This window comes from Lipophrys pholis (genome assembly GCF_963383615.2).
Source record: "Lipophrys pholis genome assembly, chromosome: 3".
Lineage (NCBI taxonomy): Eukaryota > Metazoa > Chordata > Actinopteri > Blenniiformes > Blenniidae > Lipophrys > Lipophrys pholis.
The window spans coordinates 17857275-17884882 of NC_137627.1; the positions used below are offsets into that span (position 1 = coordinate 17857275).

The 27608-nt window shown below is 40.2% G+C and overlaps 2 protein-coding genes across 2 annotated transcripts in view; both read right to left on the reverse strand.

Annotated features, from left to right (window-relative positions):
- On the reverse strand, positions 1-17763 carry cul3b (cullin 3b). Its single transcript, XM_080459267.1, has 16 exons — positions 17508-17763; positions 14756-14953; positions 11010-11123; positions 9770-9930; positions 9229-9343; positions 8788-9016; positions 8229-8374; positions 7541-7717; positions 7144-7314; positions 6332-6439; positions 5781-5905; positions 5379-5475; positions 2786-2920; positions 2476-2662; positions 2151-2296; positions 1-1389 (listed from the first exon to the last, which is right to left on the reverse strand). Exons 1-16 carry the CDS (start codon positions 17568-17570, stop codon positions 1258-1260), a joined length of 2304 nt encoding a protein of 767 aa, XP_080315393.1. The 5' UTR covers positions 17571-17763; the 3' UTR covers positions 1-1257.
- Positions 17764-22092: 4329 nt separating this feature from the next.
- pde2a (phosphodiesterase 2A) overlaps positions 22093-27608 on the reverse strand; it is a 120876-nt gene continuing 115360 nt past the window's right edge. The window contains exons 29-31 of the mRNA XM_080460602.1: positions 26461-26499; positions 26260-26366; positions 22093-23958 (exon numbers count right to left, since the gene is read on the reverse strand). Of these exons, the coding sequence (XP_080316728.1) occupies positions 23724-23958; positions 26260-26366; positions 26461-26499 (381 nt within the window). The 3' untranslated portion in view covers positions 22093-23723. The remainder of the gene's footprint in view (positions 23959-26259; positions 26367-26460; positions 26500-27608) is intronic.

Sequence of the window (27608 nt, forward strand, 5' to 3'; positions counted from 1 at the left end):
GGTAAACTTTGTACTGGTGCAGTCAGACAAATTCAGCTTTAATTATAGTCAGAGGCAAGTACTTTTGACGTTTGCCAATGTCCCATGTAAAAAAGAAAAAAAAGAAAAACGCATCCCTTTTTTAATTCTACATTTAATATGATGAAAACAAGGCCCTGTACAATCCACCTTTGCAGTGAGTACAATAATTATTTTACAATTTGTACACATTAGAACACGGTGCCGAACTGGTTTCACCTGTTCAAAATGCAGTTGAGGATGAAAAAATAAAGAAAGAACAGAAAATAAAAATCCTCTTTGGATCCTTCTGTTCAAAGAGAGGAGATCAAATTTTTGGCCAATCATACAGCAGGCCCCAAGTGAAAAAAAAAAAAAAAAAGTGTTGTGACAGACCAAACAGCCTTCATGTAGTTTCACGTGTGTCTCGAGTCCCCAGATAGATCCATTAGATAAAAGCATGCTGTGAAGCAACAGCCCTTTAAACTCTTCAACCACTAGTACAGACCTGGCCAAATTACAAAAATAAAGAGAGAAAGAAATGGCATTAAATATTTCAGCTGTGTGAGGAGCACTTATTCTATATCAGATATAAAACAACCCGAGAAAACGGACACAATTGCAACATAAACTAAGCGCTCGCCATGTGTTCTCAAGTACTCGAAAGTGATTTTCACCGTCGCTGCTCACCAGGTCTGTACCAGCTCACACTCCCTGTCCCGGTGGACTCCTTTTAATTTAAACACCCCGTTAGAAAAACGCCAAGACTGTCTGTCAACCTGTACAGCCATTATTGTGCCACAAATACAAACATAATACATTGACATCAACATTTAAACCAGGGGGTGCGGGTGATGGAGTGAGCACAAAGGTTTTCTTGGTCTCCATGTAGCCGAGTTCACTTGGAGACCCGTTCACGTTCGCTCTTGATAGCTTGTCGTTTACTGGCAAACAGATTCGCCGTGTTTTCTCTGAAGGCCACGAAAAACATGTTTATACAAAACTAGATACCCTCCTCTCCCTCCTCCCAGCAGAAGAAATCTAATAATGCCAGAAAACTCCGCCATCTTTTGCCTTTAGTTTTTTTTTTTTTCTTATAACACATTGTTATGGAAGAAAAGTGAAGCTTCCCAGTGTTTCCCAGAATCAATGACGAAAGCACTTCCGAGTTCATTCAAATACATTGCAGTCCACACAGAAAACAACCCAAGGCCCTCTGGGATTCTCTCAGCTTGACGCTAACTTTCAATGAAGTCACTTTTATGCTACATAAGTGTACATTTTGCGGTCCTCTGGTGTTCTTGCCAAATATTCCCTCTCAATGAGTCCTTCAATGCGTTTCTTGATGACAACAGGACTAGGAAGGAATCGTGCTCGTAACTGCTGAGTGACCTGGGGAGACAGAAAACACAGCAATCAGTGCCCCAGTTCTATCCTGCCATTATTAATACTCATTTAATCGCTGTCACATCACGGAGGGGTCCTGGACTCCAAGAGTGCAAGAGACCACTGGGGGTCTGAGCATCGCCGGCTTAGCTGAATTAAACATTTTGGAGTTTGTAGAGCAGACAAGGGAAATCAATCCGCTGGTTGATGTGTTGTTGAGTGTGTGTGTTTCACTGTAATTCACTGCAGGATGCTTCAAGAAAAGAAAGGTTTAAAACACAGCTCGACTGTTAAAATATAGTGGGTTATGGCTTTTGCTGGCTTAATTCAAGCAAGTTGATTTGGGATATAAATCCTTGAAGTACAAAAAAAAAAAATAATTTGCCTCATGTCTTGTACATGATTAGCCACTAGGTGGCAAGCAGGAGAAACGAAACTGAACATACAGTATATGATGGCAGGTGGAACCAATAAGTATATTACAAGAAATTGTAGTCAGTAAAATGATATTTGATTCCGCCCATTCATTTAAAACGTCAAGGAAGTTATGAGAAATGTGTTGAGGGAATTTGAAATGCTGAAACTAATTGAGATGAACAGAAAGAATTAATGTCGCATGTCATTGGGAGTTAACCCTGCAACTCTTAACCTTTAAGTAGCTCTTAGTTTCAACCCGGTTGAACAGAATACTCCAACATTCTCTAAGATTACACACAAAGATCTTGGCTACCTTTTTAGAATTAAAGCAAACATTTGATCTGACTGACCTCTGCCACGAGAACATTGTGCTGCATCCTCTTTCTAGATTTCATGATGCGAACGATAGCAGCTTCGATCTCATGCTTTCGGTCGTCGTCTACTTTCTGCCGCGTTTCCTTCCTCTCTGGATCCGACTCTCCTTGTTTGGCAGCCACTAGGAGATTTGAAAAAAATTTTTTAAATCAAACATTGTAACAAAAATTTTTATAAACCATGAAACTTATCAGGTCTGAGCTACTTTGGAGTCAGATATAACAAAGCAGCCGATCACGGCCATGTTGGCAGTAACACAAAAGATAACGATGAGAATGAGACGTATCATTTTTCGTGTACCTGTCTGGATTTTGACACGATGCAGCTTGGAGGTAAACTGGTCATTGACTGTAAACACGTGCCCGTTTTCAATCTCCTTAGACTTGGGCTCCTTGGTGAGGACTCTTTGCGTGGGCTTCCCACAAGCCAGAGACTGCAGCGCTCGCACCAGCTCCCTCTCCGGGATGTCTGTCTCCTGCTGGATCTCCTGCCAAATGCAAATATGGAGGTTATCAAAAAATAAAAAGGACCAAGAACTAAATTTTCCACCCATCTTGTCCACTACAAACAGACTGATTCCACTGGACAGGAGAGAATGGGCGTCGTGTACCTCAAAGGTGGACTTCTCTCTGCTGTTGAAAAGCATGAGGATGGTCATCTGGAAGGTGGAGACCTGCAGGATGTGCTTTCTGGTGTTGGAGCCTGTCACTTGGGCTCCTCCCACTACAACCTCTGACCCGTCCTCCTGTTGACATGTTGGGATGAAAAGACCAGAAACCTAAACACACTGTTCAGAAAGCAAACCCAGAAAAACACCGGCCTCACTCAGCTGGATTATCTTTGAATTCATACACGACGGCCATTAAAAGGCTCAAACCAGTATACGTTCAGAACGTTTGTAGAAGCCTAAATGCATTTCATTGATATTGGTTAAAAAGGTAAGTAACAATCTAAGTTCATCTAAAACAGCCGTAATTTAAGTTAATTGATTTAGAAGGAATTAGGAGGATTATTTACAGGTATTTCCAGTTCATATGTGCAATAATGTAATAAGTTAATCATTTAAAATACTTGTGGTTAAGTTAAGTGGATAAAAATGTAAATTATGTGATATTTGTACTGTTTGGAAATAGGGAACTTTGGTGTTTTCAAGTAGCTGTGTACCTTTAATTGCTTAATTGCTGCTTCCATGAGGAAGGAGTTTTGACAGTCAGTCAGGCAGGTGGAGAGTGGAGCCACACGGTTTTTGACCTCTCCCTCTTTCTTCTCATTAATGATTCGTACCTGAATTTATCGGACTAATTTTATAACTTTGAACAGCTTTGGACACCTTTTCTGTACCACCCGTTTTTGTGTGCGTGAGCCCAAGTAAACTGGTAATCCACATCGAAGAAAATCCACAGGACCACTCTGTAAAGTTTAAGACGAGGGGAATCGATAGAGCGTCAAGCTCAGGCTTCATTCAGTGGAAACCTACAACGTTCAATGCTGCCTTCAGTAACAGCACTCAGGCTGCAACCATGTGTGGTTTTGAACTTTGCTGGATATTTTGCGTTTCATGCTTTAGCCCGTATAAATCCTTCCATTGCAATAGTACAACACAAGTCAGAAAACCACCTGGATCAATATAAGCAGGTTCTACCAGACACAAAAAGCCCCACATCCATTTAAAAAGCTACAAAAGAAAGATTAAAAGGAACTCATTTAAAAACTAATCCAATGTTGGACAGTTTCCTCCTGCACTGTTCTTCAGAAATCAGTAACATTTGAAGGGCAGTTTAGTCCGCTAAGGTTCAAACTTTCTTATGTTTGTAACACATTATGTATTCATTACATGTTTAGGAAGCACAATTAACTCAATATAAAGCTGGCAGTGTAGGGCAGCCAAGGCTAAGTTGGGTATCTTGAAGACAAAAACCCATCGCTCTGAAACAAAACAGAGTTATTACTTCTCATTTTGACAGATAATGTATTGATAATGACATTTATTTCAGTGGTGTTGACTTCAAACTTGCTCATACTGAAGACAAAGAGCATTTCAAAGGTTTCTTCAGTCATCTTAACTACTGCTGGCTAACGCTGTCACACTAATATCAGCTGAGTGAACGGCTCACAGACACCAAAGCAGTGTTCATGGTTTATCACCTTGACAACAAGCTTCCTCTTGGACGACTCATACATCTGTTGCTGCTCTCCGCCTTCTTAAAACCTTCCGTTTCTGCACTAGGCGGCAACCATGGAACAGCAGCGTGTAATTTACAAAATGTTACAGATAAAGGTTACAAAATTAATATTAGAGTGGCAGCTTGCCATTGCACTCAACTTGTGCTTGCTTATGTAGGATCTGTGCATACGTATACTGTCTACCTAGTGTTACTTCAGGGAGAACTTGTTTTCTTCACCTCACTGCGTTTGAGTGAACCCTTGATAGGGAAAAAAATTTCAACCCAAGAGTCTTGATTGTACCTGAAGCTGAAAAATATGAACACCACTATGTTCCATTTATTTATAATGTTAAAGTTCAAATATTCAGTGTCCAACAATGATATGTGTAATTTATTTCATGGATACTGTAGTTTATTATGGCATCACAATTGTTCATACTTTATTGGACTTACACAATAACTGCATATATCCGTGACCTTGGGCTGGAAGTGAAGGGTGTTTTCCAGGACAAAACGGCAAAACACACCAGTGTTTATAACATACAAGAAAAACTTTAAAGCAGAAATGTACTGCTTTCGATTAAAAAAACTGTAAAAATCTACACAAGTGGCACCTATTTCTCCGATTGTCTTTCACTCATTGTTAGTTTGGAAAAAGGAGAACAAAGTGAGGATGTCACCAAATATGACCTGCAATTCAAGTTGCAGACTAATTAAGGTAAGGGGACACATCCTGTTAATTAGCTGGCCTCACAAATAACGCAGTATCCAAGAGTATTTGGTGGAAATGGCAGCATGTAATAATGACTGAATAATGACACTAGACTGAAGTAGATATTGCATACAACTCCTCTGATATTTGACACTGATTTACTCATACTTAGAGGTCAAACCAACAAATTTACACAGAACATGCATGTGGTACTCTGAATCAGATTTTTCTGTTGGAAAAACATTTTAAACGTATTCATTTAATGGCATGAGGGCAGTGTTCGGTGTGTTGAAATGTGCAGAACATCCTCAACAGGTGGCACACACCTTTTTGATTGGCCCGTAGAAGGTGGCATTTAGATCTGCAGACCCCATATGGTGCTGCAGGGTGAGTTGTCTCCCGCTGTGCTTTCCAAGATAAAACCTGTGAGCAGAAAGGACACAGGAGGTTAACCTCTGAAGAGACTCAATGTACTACAGTCACCCCAGCTTAAGGTTAAGTACTTTCTAACAGAGACCATTGGAAAATTCTGTGACCATCGGCAGAAGCTTTAATTCGTAAGCATACACATGCTTAGTTACACATTCCAAAATGAATCGGTGACAAAAAAAAAAAACACAGATTCTTTTAAATGACACAAAGATATCTTTACTATGCAAGCCAGACTAAAACTACAGACGTGTTCAATATTAAATACCAAAGTTTATACAAGCAACGGGATGACAAACCTCCTAAAGACTTCAAATGCATGACGTGGTGATGGAGGGATATTGCACTTGGGTGTTGCTGATTGCGTTGGCCAGTATCCTGTGGTCAGGACTCTCACAGTGAGATCAACTCCTCCAAGTGACACCTGAAGAGAACCAGGAGAAACACAAGCCTTTTTTAGTCTATGTTGATGTTCTTACATCATGTGGTACATTACTGTAAGTGCACAAGAAGGTAGAATACGTACAAAAAAGATGGGACATAAACACACATCACTAGCACAAGATTGTTGTGTGAGCTGAAAAAAATACTGATGTTTTTTTTAAGTATCAGCTTGCTACCATGGCAACCACAGACAGTATTGAGGTAAAAACCAATGTGAAAGCACAACACACGCATGAAACTAGCTGCATGTACTTTCAAGATATGGCTAGTTAGCTGCTTAATTGTTTCCTATGTCGCTGAGGAGCACAGCCGCGTTCAATTAATCAACGAGCGGTGTACTGACGGCAGGTGGCAATCAGGCTGGTTACTGTGACAGGATGAGCTGTGGCATGTGACGTCTCCTCACCCCGGTTGTCTGTAGATGTTGTCTGAACTCGTCCATGGTGGTGTTGGAGATGCTCATATCCCGGAACATGCCTTCCAGTTTGGAGGTGAACTGGCAGCCGCATTCAGTCTGGGCAGAGAGGAGCAGGAGGATGGCGTTCATTAACTAAGAGCTGTTTAATTGTAAATCCACACAAACAGTGACGAGAGGCTCCCAGGACTTCCTGAGTTTCAACTTCCATTGTAATGCAGAAAACAAACAATTATTCACCATTACTGTGATCACACGATGTGCCACAAGAACAAAAGGGCAGAACATTTTAAAACAATTTTGCATGTTCTCCCTGTGTGTTTCTCTAGTGAACGGGTTGTCCTCGTTCGAGGACATGCATTTGAGGTTAACTTGTGGACTCTAAATTCCTCCTCGGTGTGAATGTGACTGGTTGTCTCTCTCTCTGTTTGCACCTTGGTCGTCTTGCTACCTATCGAGGCGAACCCGACTTTCACCTGTTGTCAGTTGGGATTGACTCCAGCGTTCTGCAACCTTGCAAAGAATAAAGAAGCAAAGAATGGAATATCCATCTCCATATTATCTATATATGATGGAGAAATATCTATCCAATGGAAGGATGGATATTTTTCAAGAAGTTCTGCTTCATTATTTATGTGGGTGTAATGTTTGTACTGCTATCTCTGTAACTGTGAAAAAAAAATATTCGAAAAAAAATATTGTGCTGCTCATCCCTACAACAGGCTGAAGGTTTTTCAGACACTTCAAATCATTTCAATATTCAATTTGCATTGAATACTGAGTCATACTGAACTCGTGCTCACCTTGAGCTTTGAGATCATATTCTTTTCAGAGTCATCGGAGACGCTCTTGTTGGTGAGCAGCCTGCGAGCCAGATGCTGCTTGTAATATCTCTCAAACACGTCCTTCTCCTGCATGAAGCGGAAGAGCACCATGGCTTTGTCCAGTATGGACTCTACCTCCTGCTCTGTGAGCTGAGGAAAATATCAAACACAACACTCAGTCATCAATAGTCATTTCACATTAAAAAAAAAGTACTACACAAAATCTAATAAGTACAGAATTAAACAGAGACTTATAGTTACACAATACCAGAACAGAATCTCTCCAGCATAAATGAAAAGGGCTTTACACAGCAGTGTGGTTGCACATTTCCAATCCCAATAATATCTGTTTTTCAGATCCATTAAGTGCGCTTACCCCTTTTACTCCCTTCTTCAGTTTGTCATCAATGAACAGCGAGAGGTACTCAGGCGAGCGAGAGTTGAGGTTTAGGAAGTATTCAAAGTCGCCTGCAATAGTTTGCTTGAAAAGCCGGTCATTGTTGAAGGATTCCTGGAGGAATCGGTCAAAACGGGACTTCAGGTCCAACAAACCCTGCAAGAAGGGAGAGACAAACGGCAATCAGCATGGACAATACAGCAGTATCGACGAAGGCGAAGATCAAAGTTCAACATATGAAAACGAACCAGCAGAGTATCAAGAGCACTGAAAAGTGAAAAGCCTGTTGAAACTAGTGCTTTCTCTGCAGTAGTCGCCGAAAGGACTAAACTGAAAAGGAAAGACTTTGACAAGTGAAGTGCAACAGCACAGTGTTTCTGACGCCTCAAACCACCATTGCCCTCGCCATCAAACTTAGGAGTCAGAACAGTTTTCCTCTCCTGGGAGGTTATTAATGTGCATTACGGTCAAAGCTCATCACGCAATGCTGTTAGCCTGTGGACACTGACGCCTGATCCCTCACAAGGTCAGATATTGCTACCAGTCTCTCCCTTTTGTTCGTCATGGGAAGAGCTTCCCATCATGACAAGCCTGCTTAATTAAATAACCTCATTGGATACATTGATCATCCAGATTTATGGCATTTCCTGTCAACTCGTCGTAATACCTGAATGTAGTCGACAGGGTTCTTCCCTTCTCCCTCCTCTGACACGAGAGCCTTGCCTTGCTCGCGCAGGTATGAGCTCATACATTCGCACATGGTCTTCAGTCCATTGGGAACCCGACTGAACAGCTTGTACATGCACGCCAAATCTGTGGAAGGATATGCATGAACACGCATATGAGAAAGGCACTTTTACAAGCTGGAAAGGGCTGAGCACCTGAGATCTACTGGAAACGAAGTGTATATCTCCAAACTGAAGCTACACTCGCGTGAAATATTTCATGAAGGAATCACAGTCCCATCCGCCGTGAAATCAAATCATCCCTAAACTCCTCAGATACTGCCGTTTGTGACATGAACTCGTGCAATAGTTCAACTCTACAGCAGATAAAGTAAAATACATCTCCATGAAGTGACAGCAACATCTTTTTACTATTTCACCATTGTGTATAGAAGTGTCGGTGCTTTCATGGTCCCCTGAATGAATTTACTTTTCATTCTTAGATTATTTAATAGAACAACAGGCACATCAAGCTTGAGTCGAACCAATCTGAGCGCTTACCGTCTGTTTTTCCATTCTTGAGCATGTGGACCAGGCCTGAGTTCTCCATCTCTACAATGGTTTTCATGTGTTTGGAGATGAGCTCTCGCTCCACCACCTTGACAATAGGCTCTTCTGTGGATTTATCCAAGCAGTGCATTACCCGCTCAATCTCCTCATTAATCCTTGCTTCTACTTTCTTTATGTATACACTGGCACTGTTTTCTGCAAGGAACTTCTGGCTCTCCATCTGAGAGAATGGAAGAAGAAAAAAAAAAAAAAAAAAAAAAACACAAATACAGTACATGTGAGCCATTTCAAGAATCATCCCTATTTGCAATGTTTTATTTATTGTCCTATTTTTGTTTGGCTGGTTGCCCCACACGGAAGCAGGTGGTATCGAAGGCTAAACCTAATATGGACAAGCAATGGGAACAGTCAGGGGAATGATCGCTCACTGACCTGGAAAAATTCTGCAGACATTTCTAAGAATGGTGCTTCAAAGTCTTCTTCATAAACAGATCTCCCTTCGAGGCCGAGGATCATTAACATTTGGCAGGCATTTCTAATGGCGCCCCTGGAGGAAAGGAGAAGTCACAGTCAGTCACGCAACAGCAAATCCCAAAACACAGAAAAAGGCTCGGAAATAAAATAAATAAACACAACATTTGTGTTCATTTCACACTCACTAAAGGCTGCCAAATAACTTCTTGTTATTCATTCATTGAATATATGAAGAGTCACACTCCACAGAGTAAGAGGAGCAGAAAAACTAATGTTTTAAAATGTCAGCATCTTTGAAGCTTTTCCCAGTGGGTGTAAATGTGGCAGAATCGATTGAAAGCTCCTTCATTCCTGACACCAAAAGCATGTTTCCTGTCTGCCTAGTGTCAGCTGACGATTTAACACATTTTCCCGATGTTAAAGAATACAGAGGTGAATTTCATTTTTTTGTGACTAATCTATGTGTGGCTGGAACTTAGTATGTGTGAATTCTGTTTACCTGTCCACCACCTCCCCTTTCCTTTCTCGTGCAATCATGTCCAGCAGAGTCTGTCGGAGGTGGTCTCTTATGCAGCCGTAGCGAACCACCTGGTCCCGAAAGATGATGAGCCCCAAGTTGTAGACGTTCTCTACATTATTCTGCTGCACATACACGCGGTCCTGCAACAAGCGCACACAAAAATGTATATACAGTGTGAGGCAATATTACATATATGCAGTTTTTACATTGTTGCTGGAGTTTTTCATGAGTGTGTGTTTTTTCTTCTTCCATTATTCCGTTCATCTTTGAAGAGCAATAAATATGTCCCAGGGTGAAACTGACTGGATGCATGTTTCACCATCAAAAAGTGGCCGATAAAACATTCTTCCAAAAACAGAATTCAGTTATTATTATTAGTTTCCTTTGTGTCATTAACCGTTTCAAATTGAATTATCTTAGTGTATTTACAATTTGTGTGTGTGTGTGTGTGACAGAGCATATTTATTTGATGCAGACAATTAACCTTATTTTCCAGCTCAATTTGTGCTCAAATCACAAATTAAGTCATAAGCGTATCACAAAAATATAACTTTTACGCAGCTCACGTTTGGGAAACGGATTCACAGACAAAATAATTTTCTTTAATTGATGATACACACAGTTATTTAAAAAATTCGAAAATAAAGACATCAGGACACATGTAATTATATGGCTAATGTTGATATTTTAAAAGAAAGAAGGCAGACGTTAGCACATGCGCTCAACAGTGGAACTTTGCCAAATTTGTCCTCAATGCTGATTTTGCTCCAGCTATTGCTGCTCTAACACTCCGGTTCCGCCTGCTCCTCACAAAACAAAACATCCTCACTGCAATTCAAAGCATTCGAGATGCAGCATTCTTAAGCCTTTAAACAGCTTGTTAACAACAGCGAGCATGCTCGCCTTGTTTCTGAATTATAGACCACAAAAGAAGGTGTCTCCACTTTTTTCCAGATCTACTTCCAGAGAGCGGGGGAGTCACCCCATATTGAGCTATTTCTGCTTTAAGCATTGTTTTTGCAGTGTTCACTTGGAAAGCTTAACAGGTCGACCATTTCTGTGTATATGTGACAAGAGTAAGATTGCAATTCCATTTCACATTAAGACGTAAAAACAAGAACAGTTTTCAAAGTGTTTTCTCTCTCCTTCATTTCTTTGATGACTATGAAGTATATTTTTTAGTTTGAGGAATACTTCTTGACCAATCTCAATTACTCACCATGTACATTAGAATGTCTCGGATCATCACCATCGCTGTCTGGTGGTCGTTCCAGGCCTGATTTAGGGTTTGTAGGAAATTGTTGTTTAGGGAGTTTAGAACATCTTCTCGTACCTTTTGGGGGAAGAATAAAACATGTGCATTAGAAATTAAAGAAATGTCCTTGGTTTTTCCTTGTGCTCATGCTGCTTTTCATTGTACTTCATTGGAAGTACAATGCTTTCCATGTATTCCATTGTACTTTCCATGTTTGGACATAAAGCAATGTCACTTCCTAGCATTTGTAAATCACAACATTGGAAGACAAAAAAACTGTATGGACGCATGCACTTTCTTAGCATAGATACAATTATTATTAAAAAGCAACAGCTTAACTTTAAAAGCACAGACCAGACAACTGTAGCACTGTGGCAGAGCTGTGTGTCAGTCACTGAAATGTAAAAACAATTGTGCTGTAAACACTAGAAAACAGTTTACGCTAACAACATGTCACACTGTGAGCAGCCATCTTGAAAATGAAACTCGGGGTCGTCGGAGCTGCAGAGTTTATGGACATAAAGAGGAAAGCAGCAATGCCATTGATTTAATTCAGTTGACAGTAAGTCATTTAACTTCAAAGTGTGAATGCCATCCTCTTGAACGATGAAACAAACAAATGACATCCAAACACAGGATGCGTCAGGCTTGTAAAATGCCGACTCCTTACGTCGTGTTTGACAGGATGTAGAATTGAGAAATTCCTGTTGTTTTGACATGTTTGTGCATTTTATGAGTATTTGTGAATACTCTTTCTGGTTAAAACATCACAAAAGTAACTGCAGAACTACCTTTGAATCCAAACATTGCTCAGATTTATGGAAGTATGTGTCATAAAAATTCAAACTTGCCATTTCTGGATCACACAACCTTCTATAAAGCACTTTCTCAACTACTCAGGCTTACAAAGCTTGGCAATAGTGGCACTGCAGTGTGACTCAGCATCGTGGAGCAAACGTTTCTGTAGAGTGAGAATCTTAAGGGCACCACGACCTCTCCTTTGTTCTTCTGGGCAGCAATGATGAATTATCCTCTCTGCTCCTGATGTTACACCGGATCAGCCTTCACAGATGCATAAACTTCTTTTTTTGTACACATCAGGATCTAATGTTAGGAGCAAAACCATAAATCTAACTGGGCCATTAAATCAAACTTCCATTGTGCACATTCATTACGTACAAGTGTGAAAGTGATGAGGCTGATATTATTGCCTGGCGCTAATAAGACAAAGCTGCTATTATGCTCAGATTTTCACACTTTTTATTGTGGCTGCTCCATCATATTAACATTGAACCAGATTCAATGCTGGAATCATTTTACTAGATTACCGCGGTACAGGATACAACTTTCCTGAAAAGCTGGTATTGCACATGTCCTCTATGGCCGTAGTAAATAGTTCTGCACATGCACGAGTAGATCGACAATAACAATGAAGGTGCAGTTTGTGTATGTGCTGCTCACTCTTTAGAAGTTAACAGCGTTTCTCCAATAAAGTGTACAATTACTACGCCAGCATCTGGATCACATGTGGAACATGTGAAAAAACAGAGCAGCAGCGGCACAACATGCAAATAACATTGTTCTCATCATTTCTGATGTGTCCATTTGTAACGGGATCATTTTCAAAACATTGTCATCCAACAGCAAAACTTTCCCAAAGCAAGAAGGTAGAAACGAAGCCGTTTTCAGTCAACTGTTTTCATGTAAACAGGCTCTTACTGTGCACATAGCTGCATCATTTCAGTGTTGCTTCAATTCATCGTCATAGGTGTATGAGACTCACAAGTCTAACTTAGCCATTGAAGTCAACCAAAGTACCATCAATTACTTGGAGAAAGATGCAGTAATATCTGTACGTTATCACCTTTTGAAAAAATACTTAATACAGTCGACATAAACTACAAACAGAGATGAAAGCAAACGAGTGTAATAAAAACAAGCTTTTATTTTTTTGCAGGTGCTGTTGCTGTGGGCTGGTGTTCATTTTACAGTCTGACATTATTGGTGTTACTCTCTGAAAGACTGAGCGAGTTTCAGATGTAATGGCAGCGCTGCACTTCCATTAAACACAAGTTCAGTGAACCAGACACTCTTTAGGAGAGACAACAGCTTCCACTAATGCTAACTAATAGTCAGAGAGAAACACAGCAGCTCTGCAGCCGTCTGACATGGTCAATAATTCATTCCGGATTTCATCTACTGGTTTCTGACAAACACGTTACAGAGCCAGGAGACTTACTGCCATGCTTGTGGAAGCCACAGACCGATCACTGGAAAAATCTACAGTTAACTACAAGTAGTGGGACTGCTATGTAAGACATCAATAAAGGGTTAATGAAGACTGAAATGTTTGTACAAGTCATATTCCACAGCCCCAACTAAAGCCAGAGCAAATCTTTTGGTTGTGATTTAGCTGACATTCACAGATGCAAAGACGGTTTCAAGTCCAACTTCAACCCTCAGTTAAATAACACCTGTGTTTGTCCAAAGCAATTGTGACACATTCTTCTACATGACACCATAGAATTTACTTCACAGCTTGTATTTAACCTCCATCAGTAAAGATGAAAACCTAACTCTGGTGTCAGTAAAGGTCAGATTGTAAATATCAGCTATTGTCTTTCTTCAAAGTGATATCTGGATGATTATCAGATAATTAAAACACACTCAGGTGTCAGAGCTCTCTTCATTAATGTATTGCTTATTGACATCCCTCGACCGCTAATTTCCTGGCCCTGCCAAACTGAGAAAGTGCATTTAATTAAGCTGTAAAACCATCTGGCTGCTATTCAACAGCATCCTGCTGAAATGTTGCTCATTGGTTATCTGCTCGCTGTAAGCAGCACAGATGCATTCACAACAGATATCATGGGCAGATTTAATTTGGTTCTAATTAGATGCTACAAAAATAAAACAAGCAACAGCTTTGAAAACAACACTCTCAGTGATGGCTTCTCCAGCTTATTAAGAAGCATCAGAAAACAAATTAATTTCGGACTCACACAAGATGCACCTTGGCCTGAACTCTTCGGTGGATTTTTGTTTTCTGCAAACAAAGTCTGCTCTGAATAGAATACCACTCACTCATATTTTCTTTTCAAATCCCTACAGAAAAGTAAATCAAATGGAAGTATAATGTAGAAAGAAATGTGCTGTCAAATATCTACTGATGGTCTATTTCAACAGATGATACAATCGCAGATTTCAGAAAGGCCTGCAGACAGGTCGGAACTCTCGGGCACAGCTCAAACCCCAGAGCAAAACTATTAACCCATGACCTCTTTAACACAAGCCTGGGCACTTCCTAGCCTGCCACTAGAATAGAGGATCCGACAAAAGTTATGCGTGAATATGAGCAAAAGACAACAAATGCACAAGGCACGAGTAACAGCTTGTGAAACTTGTCTCATAGTTGACTGAATTATCACTCGCCCCAGTAAAGCTGTTCAGGAATGGAATCGGATTACACTTTCTGGAGTTGCATTTGTTTTGAGATGATAAAATACAAGCAAATCAAAACAAAATGTATCTATTGGGAAGCCTATATTATTGACAACTGACAGAAAATTAGAATTATTCTGATCGTTCATCATCATGGTAATTTAAAGAGTTTTCCTTCTGTACAAATAAATGACAATTTTCTATATTAAATCTGTAATCACTGGACTTTCTCCAGCTCTGCAGCTGTGTGGGATCTCTGTTGGTCTTACTTTGTTGATGAGGTGTTCAGTGACGACCTCCCGCAGGCCTGTGTACAGCTTCTCTCCATGTTTGTGGAGCACCATCGTGTAGGCATTCCTGTAAAGTTCCTCGAAACTCAGGCCGCTGTTATTTTTTCTTTGAATCTCCTGGATGGCATTCTTTAGCAGGTCCCAGATGTTGTTGACATACTTTTCATCCATTGTCATCTGTGAATGTAGGCGAGATGATAAGTTCAATAACATGACCTTCACAGATTATTGCATGAGAAAACTTCAGGAACAAATGATGCCGATCCTAAAAAGTCTCCAAACACAGACAGAATCTTGCTGCTGTGCAGTTTTGTTAAATATTTTCAGTCATTCTTGCAGAGTCCTCCATCAATAAATAAAGATGAATGTGAAATATTTTGTGGCTGAACATACTACTTTTGAACCACGTATTTTAATGTTTAGTTGCTTATAAATAGCTGCTCGAACATGTTAATTAAACCAAATGATGAAAGAGACGGTTTTACCAGGAATAATACATCTGTACACAAGAAAATGTCAAAAATGTATCATTCACAACAGTCACAATGAGCTCAGAAAAGCACTGTAAACATTTCTGCTCAATCCGAGTCCAGACACCAGAGCAGTGTTTAACACAAACTCACAGCCGTTGCAACATATTCGCTATACTCTGCTGAATCGACATACTTCTATAATAATATTAAAGCTAAATGGTAAGCTGAAACACGATACAGAGCATTGAAAGGGTCAGTCTCTTTCCAGCAAGGTAACGACACACCTTTCAGCCTTTTTAAGGTCCCTGAGCTGACATTTCTGGCATGTCAACAGTGGCTGTGAGATTACCCAGGAATCGTCTTATCACTTCTCACTTAAAATGCAACTGACTGAATAAAATACTGTTAACCTATTTGCTGTGAGGGCAAAGTACATTGGTAAATTATATTGTCAACTAAAAACAAGAAATCAGGGACCAGAGCCCGCTGGTCCGACAGCTACTGTCTTTTTCTGTGGAGTCTTAATGATCTGCTTCAGCTTGTTTGAGTGTACATCACGACCTGTCAGTCTTTTCAAAATAGGGTGAAAATGTGAATTGATGCCAGCCTGTCTGTCTGTCAGGACAAATACGGATGAGCAAAAGGTGCAAAGTGCACAGTTTTAATACTTTTTTTTTTGAGAAACACACAAACCTCTTGGTCAAAGAAACAATCCAAAGATTGTTATTACCACAACAAGTTTTGAACCTGTGACCTATTTGTTTTCAGCTTGGTGGTCTTGCCTGGGAAACAGTTCCATGTGACTGACAAAATGATAAAGTGGTTAAAGCGAAGACATTGATTTTTTTTTTCCAAGTTATGTCATGTCTCGCTAAAATTGGTATGAAGAAGCATCTTTAGAATATCCCTTCATCGTGGCTCTCATAGGAGGAAAGTGCAAAATATAAGGGGAAGCTTTTATGCCAATATAATATGAAATGCAATTAATCAGTAATAATTCCAAACATATGTCATCATGGTTTATATTTGCATGGGCTGTTGACTAATCCAGACAGGCTCCTTTTAGGTAATAAAATACAGTGGTACCCTTTAAGTAATAGTGTCTTTTTCTGCGTGTATAAATTTAAAATGTTCCTCAATTGTTCTTGCGAGTACAGCATGCAGGAAGACAAAGTATACAGAGTGAGAAAGTTGTAGTCCTAGTTTAGCACCAGTCCTGCTGCAAGTCGAGGCTGTGATGCATCATTACAAGTAGAAATCTATAACCTGACGCTTCTTCCAAACTCAAACCGTTCTCTTCAACATGGTTCTGACATTTCCAATAGCCAGATACATGTTCCCTAAAACTGAAAACTGAAAACCCAATACGTGCCACCCCTCGGGAAGGGGAACAGTGTGTGCTCCTACTCAGTAGACAAGCCCAAACACATGCATGTCAAGATGCTGGTCTGAAAATCCACCAGGACCGGGCAACATCCAATAGCTCACATGCATGAAGGCCCTGAATGTATCCACACAAAACAGATATATGGTCACTGTCTGAAAAAACCTAAAATTACCTAACCACTGAGATGATCAAGCAACTGTCTTACGTAGCAACACTCACCCAGTCAGTGACTGACAGGGTGATGTTTTCTACAGAATACAGTACATTTTTGAAAAGGAGGTTTTACTGATTTTGCATACAAAGGGAGTATGAAGTGGCCGATGACAGGAATCCAGTCAGTTTCAACAGAGTAATAACACCAGATAGAGAGCCACCATACTCTCAGCCACTGATGCAAATCCAAGTCTAGCTAGTCTGGTTTTTGTTAGCACTCATTTACAGCTCCAGCAATACTCCCAGTTGTCTTTACGAGCAACTGAAACGCGTAGATGTTAGTTCACTGAACGACAGTCGAAACTGTTTTTAAACGTACAGAGGTGTCACACAATAATTAAACACATACAAAAGCAGTAAAACAACAAGTGTCAAGAGCGATAGCAAACGTTAGCGGCGGCTAATGTCGACATATCCAATGTTGGACAGTTTCCCGTTAGAAGCAACTAAAGTGGTTTATACGTCAGGGTGAATCGTACCAGACTGGACATTAAGAGTGTGAGACATGTAGACGTCACACCACTGTACTTTGTTTACGGACAGAAAAGTCGTAAAGGCTCAGCTGATTAGCCTGTTAGCATTTAGCCAGAGGCCCAGACCACGGTGATCGCGTGAGCGGCGGTCCGCCAGGCATGGACCCGAATAGGGTGTGACTTACAGGAAAGGCCCGTATCCTCATTTTGGTGTCCTTCTTGGTGCCGCCTTTGCTGAGATTGGACATGGTTGCCTCTTCCGTGGGCTCTGTATTCACATGAAAGTGTCCTCCGGGGAGGGACTACTGGTATATGGCGCAGCCGACGAGATTTCACTGGACCTCGTCGCCCCGCGTCCCGGCTCCACAAGTTTATTGTTGACAGCCAAACGCCGAGCCCGATAGTTGCTCATACAGCGATGGCGGACCACCTGCAGTTCTCATGGCGCAGAGCTCACGCGCTCCAACTCTCGCGACAACCCACCGAGGCTAGTCAACAACGCTTTACTGTCTCTAATTTACGTTCAGACTTAGAATTATCACTCTTCAATTGACACATTATTGGACATTAATTAATACACTATCTATAAGACATAATCTCAATGGATTCCACTAATTTATCACATCACATTGGTTCACAATGTTTATCAGAAATTCTCATTAATTCTGTCTTGTTCCTGGTTTAAGTTTTTTCAAACTTTTTTTAGACCTCTTTATTTTGTTACAGCACGGAACTTCTGAAGTGCATGAGGGGTTTTTTTTCACCCCCGAAAAAAATATATCGACCTTGGTCCTCGACTTTTTTCTGATTTTTTTTTTTTTCACACCTCTGATTTTTTTTCCTTATCTACTCTTCCGTAGTTACAGTACGGAAGAGTTTTAGGGCCACTGAAGAAAAAAAATAAATTAGGAGGCTAAAAAAAAAAAAAAAAAAAACCTTCGTGGCCTCAGAAAAAGTCAAAAATCAAAGTCGAGATTTATTTTTTTCACGGAGAAACGTCTATCCATCCCTCATCATTTGCCTGTAGATGTGAATTCACATTAAATCATTTAATTCTGACTATATCGGGTTGCTTACTGCTTATGGACATGTGATTTTACACAGGATTTTCTTGATTAATAAGAACACATTTAAATAAGCAGCCCGGGATCCGTGCCTTTGTCCTTCGTACTCGACGAACTTCCGCGACGGAACAAGGCAGCAGGCTGCTCTGTCTCTTCTGGTCCTGATACTGATGATAACTGCACCGTGTTTATGAGCTAGACTCTGTCCTGAAGCATCTTTTCATCACTTCATTAAACCGCCTGATGTGCATTTTGAGGAAGCAGTCACACCGCTGGCATGTCGATGGACGGACTTTTTTTTACACCGTGAAAAAAAAAATCTCGACTTTGATTTTCGACTTTTTCTGGGGCCACGAAGGTTTTTTTTTTTTTTTTTAGCCTCCGAATTTTTTTTTTCTTCAGTGGCCCTAAAACTCAAAATGTGGAAACTTCTGTTAAACAATTACTTCCACAAACTAAACGAGCACATCCAGAATGAGTTGATGCAGGAATGAAGAATTTGAACGTGTCAAATTGATCTGTGTTGGAATGATCCTAACTTTAAAAAAAAATAAATGATGGAAGTTATTTAAATAGAGTCCCCGGATCGCTCAGCTGGTAGAGCATGAGACTCGCAATCTCAGGGTAGTGGGTTCATGTCCCACGCCGGGCGCCACCTTCCTGTGGGCTCACCACCCGCAGGAAAGGGTCTTAATCGGTGCCATGTGATTTGGGTGACAGTGCTCAGGCTGCCATCCCCGCAACCCGGAAACGGATAAGCAGGAGAAAATGGAAGGAAGTTATTAAATATTATGGCCGAAAAGCAACATCATTAAAAGTCAAGTGTTAGTTTTAAAGTGCACAATGCACTTTTGTTCATGCAAGTGCATCTATCTATCTATCTATCGATCGATCGATCGATCGATCGATCGATCGATCGATCGATCGATCTATTTTGCTGAGTTTTTTCCCTCCAGGTTAATTTGACTGGTTGTTGTACATGTAAGTTTCCTTGAAGTTAATTATGTAAACTTCATGAGCTACAAATTATTGTGGCAAAATAAATGACAAATATTGCTTTTGACCATGGACAGTTGGATATTATCTTGAATTATAATACCCACATATAGCACTGTAACCTTCCTTTAGACTTTACATTGCATGATCGGTTTTTGGAACCTCTTGGAGTCAGATCTAATAATGGAAGCATGAGATGCAGCACAAACACACACTGTGACCTTTACCTCAACTACATGCAGATTGTAGGGAGAGAAGATTGCTGTACGCTGAAGATTGGAGTCTTGACTGGACTGTGGAGGAGTTTTGCTTCTGGGCCTCCAGTATGCTGATCTGGCCATGCTTGTACACTGTGTGGCACAGGCCAGCTGTTTCAGCAGAGACACCACAGTGCTGACTAAATCAGTGCCACCAGAGACAGGACACACGCACACGCACACGCACACACACACACACACACACACACACACACACACACACACACACACACACACACACACACACACACACACACACACACACACACACACACACACACACACACACACACACTTGAGTAGCATTGCAGACTGTAGTTAACATCTGAGTATGCGTGTATAAAGACAACAAGAAGAAGGTTTTTCATCAGATTTATTCCAAGAAAGAAAAAAAAATATATTCAAAACGTCATCCGTTTGCCGTCTTCTTAAAAATGTCCTTTTTCAATACATCCGAAGAAGAACAAGAACACCAGCACTCAGAATTCAACAAAACAAATACTTAACAGATGTCTGGATTTAGTCTTCAATATAAGCATCATTTACACATTACGGTTTAGCCTGGATTCTTACTTGTGGTAGCATTGATACATATGCATATGTTGAATACACATATAGTTTTCGTTCATCCCTTCTGGGAAAGTCTAAGCATGGGGTTGTTCAAAATGGCTTGGAAAAAAATTGAGAAAGGATGCAACCACTTTAAAGACATGACATATTTAAAATACTTCCCATTGTAATGATGATGGACCATCAAGAAAGAGTTCCTTTTAAAACTTTGTTATTTACAGACACTATATTTTTGCCATTTTTAACAATTATGTTGCAGGTGATCGTTACAATGGCGTTACATCACAGGGTCAAGTCCCACTGTTCTGTGATAATGGGAAATAGATTTGGTTCTTACTTTGTGGACAAGCTGTCGCGATGTATCAGAAAAGTTAAATATCAACACAGCCCTCATTGTCACTCCAACATAAGAAAACAAAATATATTTGAAGTTTTTTTCCTTTTTTTTTTTTTTCTCCTTGCAGCTTGGCCAGGAAGTAGAAAATGTTTGCTTGGCACATATAGCCCTCACTCCATCCATTCATCCATCCATCCATTCATCCATCCATCCATCCATCCATCCATCCTTTTTCTCCTGCTTATCCATTTCCGGGTGGCAGCCTGAGCACTGTCACCCAGATCACATTGCACCGATTAAGAACCTTTCCTGCAGGTGGTGAGCCCACGGGAAGGTGGCGCCCGGCGTGGGACATGGACCCACTACCTTGGGATTGCGAGTGTCATGCTCTACCAACTGAGCTGGCTGGGGTCATAGCCCTGACTCTCTAAAACAAACATAAAAGGACAGATACATAATCATAACAGAAAACGGTACTAGGTCTGAACTCTCAAAAGCATGGTCGGGATAAAGTTTCCACACTTCCTTACTTTTTTTCTTTTCTTCCAAATTTCAACAAAAACACCAAAATCTACTACTTAAATGCCTTTGGCAACTCAGACCTAAAGCAATAATTTAACAAGAGGCATAGGTATTTACATAGGAATCTATGAAATGTCACAAAGGGAGACACTTTATATTGCACATGAAAAAGGCAGGTACATATGAAACAGTGGTTTGAAAATAATAGAAATGGGATAATCACAAGTTAGAGAACGAATGTGAGAGACAGAGAGAGTGGCTCTTCTACAAACACATCTGTATGCCCTTTAAAAACTTTAGAGTAGAAAATATTCCGTTTGTGAAGTAGACCAAGGCAGATCAAACACTTTCATCCCGCCAAGCTAATACATATCCCCATATACTGTAGGCATAACACATAGAAAACATCACTTTAGCAACCAATTAACCTTCGTCCGTAATGCACCCTCATGACATCCTCTCAAAGAAAAGTCGTGCACTGAAGTCCTGTGATTGCAACGTCCTTGCTTTCATCTGCTTCTCCCAACATTAATATTACTGGGCTGCATAAAAAAAGGGGGGGTAAAGAACAAGTAATTCTCTGACAACACCAGCTCCTTAAATCCCTGGTACAGCAAACATTTCTCACTGTATCATAAACACGCAATCGTTCTATCTATCGATTCTCAGTCATCCATGCACCCACTCATTCACTCACCAGCTCACAGCCCACACACAGAGACATCCATCGCAGGCGTTTATCTTGGTATCTCTTCTGTGGTTGTCTTGTCCTCACTCTGCAGCATTTATTTGTTTGAACATTGTTAGGTAGGACCGAGTATGGCATATTGTAACACAAAAGCCCCTAAATGTCACGTATTCAAGGAGGCACAATCTGAGAACTTAACTCTGAACACGTCTCCAAATGTTTCCTTTGGAGTGCAGCAATAGTGAACTGGTTTCAAGAAAGTCATTTTTAATGATGGCTACATCTCTAGTTCCTTGAAAAAAAAAAAAAAAAAGAAAAAAGAAAAAAAATATTTTTGGGTGTACTTAGAATTGAACAAAATGCTTTAATGTCTGCCTATAACACCCATTAGGTGGTAGTACAGATATAAGTTCAAATACATAGAAGTAAAATGACATGACATCTGAGGTCTTCACATAGACATTTCACAAATAAACACCTTCCCAGCACGGCGATCATTCAATCAACACACTGATACTCACACTATGTCTATAACAAATATACAACATACATACGTACTAAACAGACTCTTTATTTCAATTTTTCATATATTAAAAGCTCTAAGAAAGGCAGCAAAGATGCGCAATAAGGCAGATCCATATGACACACTCGATGACACACTCCATATAACACGCTCTAATCTGGCACATTTACACTAACAAATGAGATGGATCTTTTAAAGGGCTTCAGTTGCTCTCTATCTGAAGTGTATTTTATGAAGAAATTAATAAATCTAAAAGACATAACAGTGCAAACGAGTGGGATAACTGGAAGGCGGGAGCAAATTATGCATTTTCAGGCCACAAGTGGCCTTTGAGGTTTAATCACATACTTGATGCAATGACATGCAATTAGTATGCAGTCGGATGGGTGTGTTATATGCATGGAGTAGGGTCAGGGATCAGCGACTGTCATTGATGAGTGATTGTCAAATTGTCCCTTGAAACCTCTGCTAAACCACAGCGAAAAGAAAGATAATAATCACGGGGGGGTGGGGGGTGGGGGCATGGTTGAACTAAAAACTCCTCGTACAACTTCATGATCAGTGAATTAGTTATACATACGCTGAAGAGCTGAACATAAAGGTGTAGTATGGTGGTATAAAGATGGACTGCATTAATTTCTTACTTATGGGAGAAAATCAACACCGACCCAGATAAAAGGAATAATACGTGAGGGGTTCATACAGCATGCATTCATAAGCATCAGGTGAGGGCTGTGGCAGATGCTTCTGTCTGAACAAAGCTGAGCCTTTATAAATTAAAGTAAGCGATTATGAAACACTTTACACAAAGTATAGCACTTCATTGCACCGTTCCATGTTGAAGTAGTCTTTGTCATAACAATGAATGCTTCTTTCCTCCATCCTGTATGTGTCTGAACAGTATGTGCACGTTTGTGTGTGTGTGTGTGTTTGTGCGTGTGTGAGAGCGAGAGCGAGCGCTAAAGAGAGCGAAAGATAGATAGAGATAGAGATAGAGATAGAGAGAGAGAGAGAGAGAGAGAGAGAGAGAGAGAGAGAGAGAGAGAGAGAGAGAGAGAGAGAGAGAGAGAGAGAGAGAGAGAGAGAGAGAGAGATTTAACAATCGTAATCAGGATCAGTAGTAAATGAATGAACTTGTGGCTAGTGGTAAAAACCCATTTCCCAGTATAGCTGCTGAAAAAGATAAAGTCACCACCCTGTGCTTTCCTCAACCGGAGACACAAGCAACTTGTAGCATCTAATCAGTGAACCGGTTCAGGTGGATCCATCTGTTTTAGATCGCTCAGTTTGTTTGAAACGTTGTCCCGTCCGTCCTGCATGGCCTGCTAGGCTTCTAAGTGATAGACAGCAGAGAGACCTGTCCCTCTTTCTTTGCCAAAAGGGTATCGTCAGCCTCCTATTGGACCAGAGAAAACTCCAGGGAACCGTCAGACGATGGCTGTTGTCACTGACCCCCTCCTGCCTCTGTGTCATCAAGGCAACCGTTGAGGCAGTGGTCGTCGCTCCCAAAAGCGCCCTGGGCTTGCAGAAGCTCATACTCCTGGTCCAAGAAGTCCAGGCTGTTGTTGCTCGGTAACCCACGGATGGTGAACTTGTGCGACACTTTGGTCCACTGCTCACGGTTTGCTGCCACCCTCTCGTACAGCTCTGTGGCCTCGGGAAAGAGTTCAGACAGCAGCCTGAGAGGACGGATGAAATTTAAAGAGATATCAGTTTGTGACCGTGTGAGGTCTGGATTCAGAGGCGCCGGCTTCCTCATTGACACCGTTTGTTTAGTTTTAATAGTTGCAAACAAAACAAGGGCTAAAGCATTTTAGAAGTTACAGCTCATGTTTTCCACTCTGAGGACACACTTCTGACCTCTGGTAGGAAATTCAATCCAAAGTGTAGACACAACCATTTTTAAAATCTCTGTCACTTTTTCCTATGATGTGCACTACAAAAGAATGATGGCTGTATTATAACACGTTTTATAGATGTTAAAGTCGTTTCCCACTGACTTATGTGTTTTTATTACAGGCACACTTTGCATTTTTGGCTTGAATTCATTTTCAGAACACCTGCACATTACATTTTTGCAGCAATGGTTTATGTATTTTTCTTGTAGATATACTTTAGAATTTTGCTGCAGTGGTTTGCCTTGATCTGTGTTTGGATATATTTGAAATGTGTTTTTACCATAATGAGTACATGCTTTGTTTTCTTGAGTGCTGCTTAGAAACTAGCCATGGAGCCATTCATCTTTATGTAAAAAAATACAGTATCCTAGATTCTTTCTCCTACTAGAAAACATACTAGATATGCATTATATCAGTGCTGTTCGACCGACTTCAAGGACCCGTGTTCAAGATTTATTGCAATCAAAGTGCATTTCCTGTACAGTGGGAAGAATACACAGGGTATAGAAAAACAATCTTCACAACAGTTCCTCCTATAGAACCTGAGTGTAGTTTGTTAGTATGTTATTATAAAATCCTGGCTGCTAAATAAATAAAAACGTTATGTAATACTAGGTTTACACACTGCATTTAATGTAGCTGAACCACTAACAACTGATCTTTCAGTTAGATGGGGTTTGCAAATCATACCATTTTATTCCGTGCAAAGGTTGATCATGTTGAGTATATGAACAAACACTTGATTATTTACACTTGTAGAAGCAATAAAACAGCCAGAGTATTCATTTGCAGTCATATTTGTGTCCAGCTAATTTATGCAAATTTAATATCCTCTCTAATTACATCTTTTTTTTCCTTTTCAAAGTCCCTGGAGGAAAATATTCGACCAAGCTGTTAAAAGCTCCTCTATGTTCACCGGCTATTTGCTAATTGTGTACAGCTGGATTTAAAAAGAACCTCGCTGGTAATGACTTGGTTGATTTAATCACATGTAATTAGTCTCTCATATTAAAGTACATTGTTTGAAACATAATGAATATTTCACTGCGATCCAAAACAAAAGAGTGTATCTCCAGATGATGCCTATTGTGGAAATCCCATGAAACTTTACTGCATTGATTGCTACATAATAATACCAGGGGGGAATGTCGAGAAGGAGCACTTCTACACTGAGCTGCTTTTAAATGACACACAAAGTAAGGAGATTTATGATTGGTTGATATTATTTTTCTGCCTCTTGATAACAAATGTCATACAGTTGAAAAGATTGTTTATTCCCCTTTTCATTTAGTGCCATATCTGTAGGGAACATCTATTGGTTGGGTGAGGAGCAGAGCTCAGTATAAGGGTTTCAAACAATTGTCAATGTCTTGTCTGCCAATGCAAAAACAGCTTTTCTTTGCTGTTGCTATTGACTCGTGTTTTGAACTGGTTTAACCTAACGTGCTGACAACCTGACTGGCATGTCAACAATATAGACAAATGCTGAGATGAGGTTCTGATTCCATATTTGAACAGTCTGGTACCAAACTTTATCCTTCAGAATGACAATGCTCTTCGGCAAAGAACAGGATTTATCAGCCCCCCATGTCAAGAATCTGAGTGGAGCGGATTACAGAGGAAGTCCCTCTGAACCCCACTGAGCTTCTTTGGGCTGTTGGTACCACAGTGACCAACACAACATGGGTGGACTTGTGAAATATGGGGAAGAAAAACTGAACTCTCAGTTGTAGAGTAGGTTTTTTTTCTCAATCGGGAGGTTGCAGGTTTGATCCCCATCTGTCAAAGTGTCCGTGCGCAAGACACTGAACCCCAAACTGGTCCCAACAGATGGACAGATTGCATGGCGTTGCCTCCAGTGTGTGTGTGTGTGTGTGTGTGTGCGTTTCTGTGTTAATGAATGTGATTAACATTGTAAAGTGGTACTGTTGAATCAGTGAAAGAAGTGCTTCATAAGTGAACTGAAATTTTCCATAAATGCTCATTGAAGAACGAGATGCCCAAACTGTGTCTTTCCCAGAAGTGCAAATAAGGTCCCAAAGGCTCCAGGACGGCTGTGATGATTTTACTGTGTGTACACACTTGTAAATAGGCATGGCGATATGTTCCATAAAGCTGATCTGGAGTTCTGGGATGTATGCTTTCTCTCTGTCCATCATCTCGCTGGGTCTGTTCCCCATGGCTTTTTCCTGTACACACAAACACATGTAAAAAAAAATATGAGCGACTTCTGAAATAACACTCACTTCAGCCTCTTATTCAACAGAGAACCGTGACACATACCAGATCTCCTTGAGAGAAGAACTCCTTATAAATCAGCTCCTGTGAACAAAGGCAGATACCATTTATTTCTTACATTTGATCACATTTAAATTTCACTGCTGTCAACTGAAGTTCAGACTTTAACCATCAACCTGGCATGAATCAATTTTAAATGAAATAGTTCAACAAACTCTGCTCTGAAGTGGGACTAATGTCATACTTAATGCAAACCTATTATAAACTTGAAATCATTGCAGTAGTTCTCAACAACTCTGCTCTTTGAGAGGAATTCCCTCTAGCTACATTTCTCATGATTGCTGTTTTTTATTTTATTTTTTTATTAATCCCTAAGCACTTGAATACCAGAAAGAATATAATGTACTATCTGAGAGCAATACACACCAGACACTGTACAATCATTCCCACAGCTGAATGAGGCAGAAATGTGTTTCTGCTTTAGGTGACAAGGATTACAGTGCATTTGCTTTAGGTGTTAGGTGCTTAGAGATTGAGGGTGTAGGATTTAGGGCAAGGTTTAGGGGTTTTCTGTTGAAAAGGGGGCAGAGTAAGATTAAACCTAATCCTGAAATGGAGTGTGGTTTCATAGAAGAGAATACAGTATAATATAATAAAGCTAAAGGGTTGCTTCTCACGTCACAGCGCTGCATTTCGTAATCTTTATTATCCTGAAAAATAGGACGGTTTAGTGGGCAGTCATTATGCACATGTTTAAATGAAGAGAAAAGAATTTGCTTAAATTTCAATTCTGTAATCACATCGCGTTAAACCCTTTGTTTTGTCTAAAGATGCAATAAGCTGTTTAAGCTGTTATAATACATTATTTTTATTGACATATTTTGGGGTATCATTCATCTGAAATGTATTAATGCTACTCCTCAATAAAACCTTTGAATAACGCAATGTTTTTTTTGTTTGTTATTTCTACAAACTTTAATCCAAAAAGCTTCAAGACTTTTTTTCAGTGGTGATAAATATGGTCTATATAAGGTTAAAAAAAGGAAAAACATTTGATTCAATGACATTTTATAATAGTTTGAGATATTGCAGTTTTGATTTTTATGACTTATAAGCAGGAATTAAATAAAGAATAATGAAAATGTGAGTGTAATAAAAAAAAAATATGGAAGTTTCAAAGTCTGCCTTAAGTT

Coding starts and splice junctions, on each gene's coding strand:
- cul3b (XM_080459267.1), bottom strand. CDS start 17,570: ATGTCCAATCTCAGCAAAGGCGGCACCAAGAAGGACACCAAAATGAGG. Junction 9,017..9,228: donor TGTCTGCAGAATTTTTCCAG/GTCAGTGAGCGA, acceptor CCATTCTCTCAG/ATGGAGAGCCAGAAGTTCCT. Junction 6,440..7,143: donor ATATGATCTCAAAGCTCAAG/GTGAGCACGAGT, acceptor CTCTCTGCCCAG/ACTGAATGCGGCTGCCAGTT.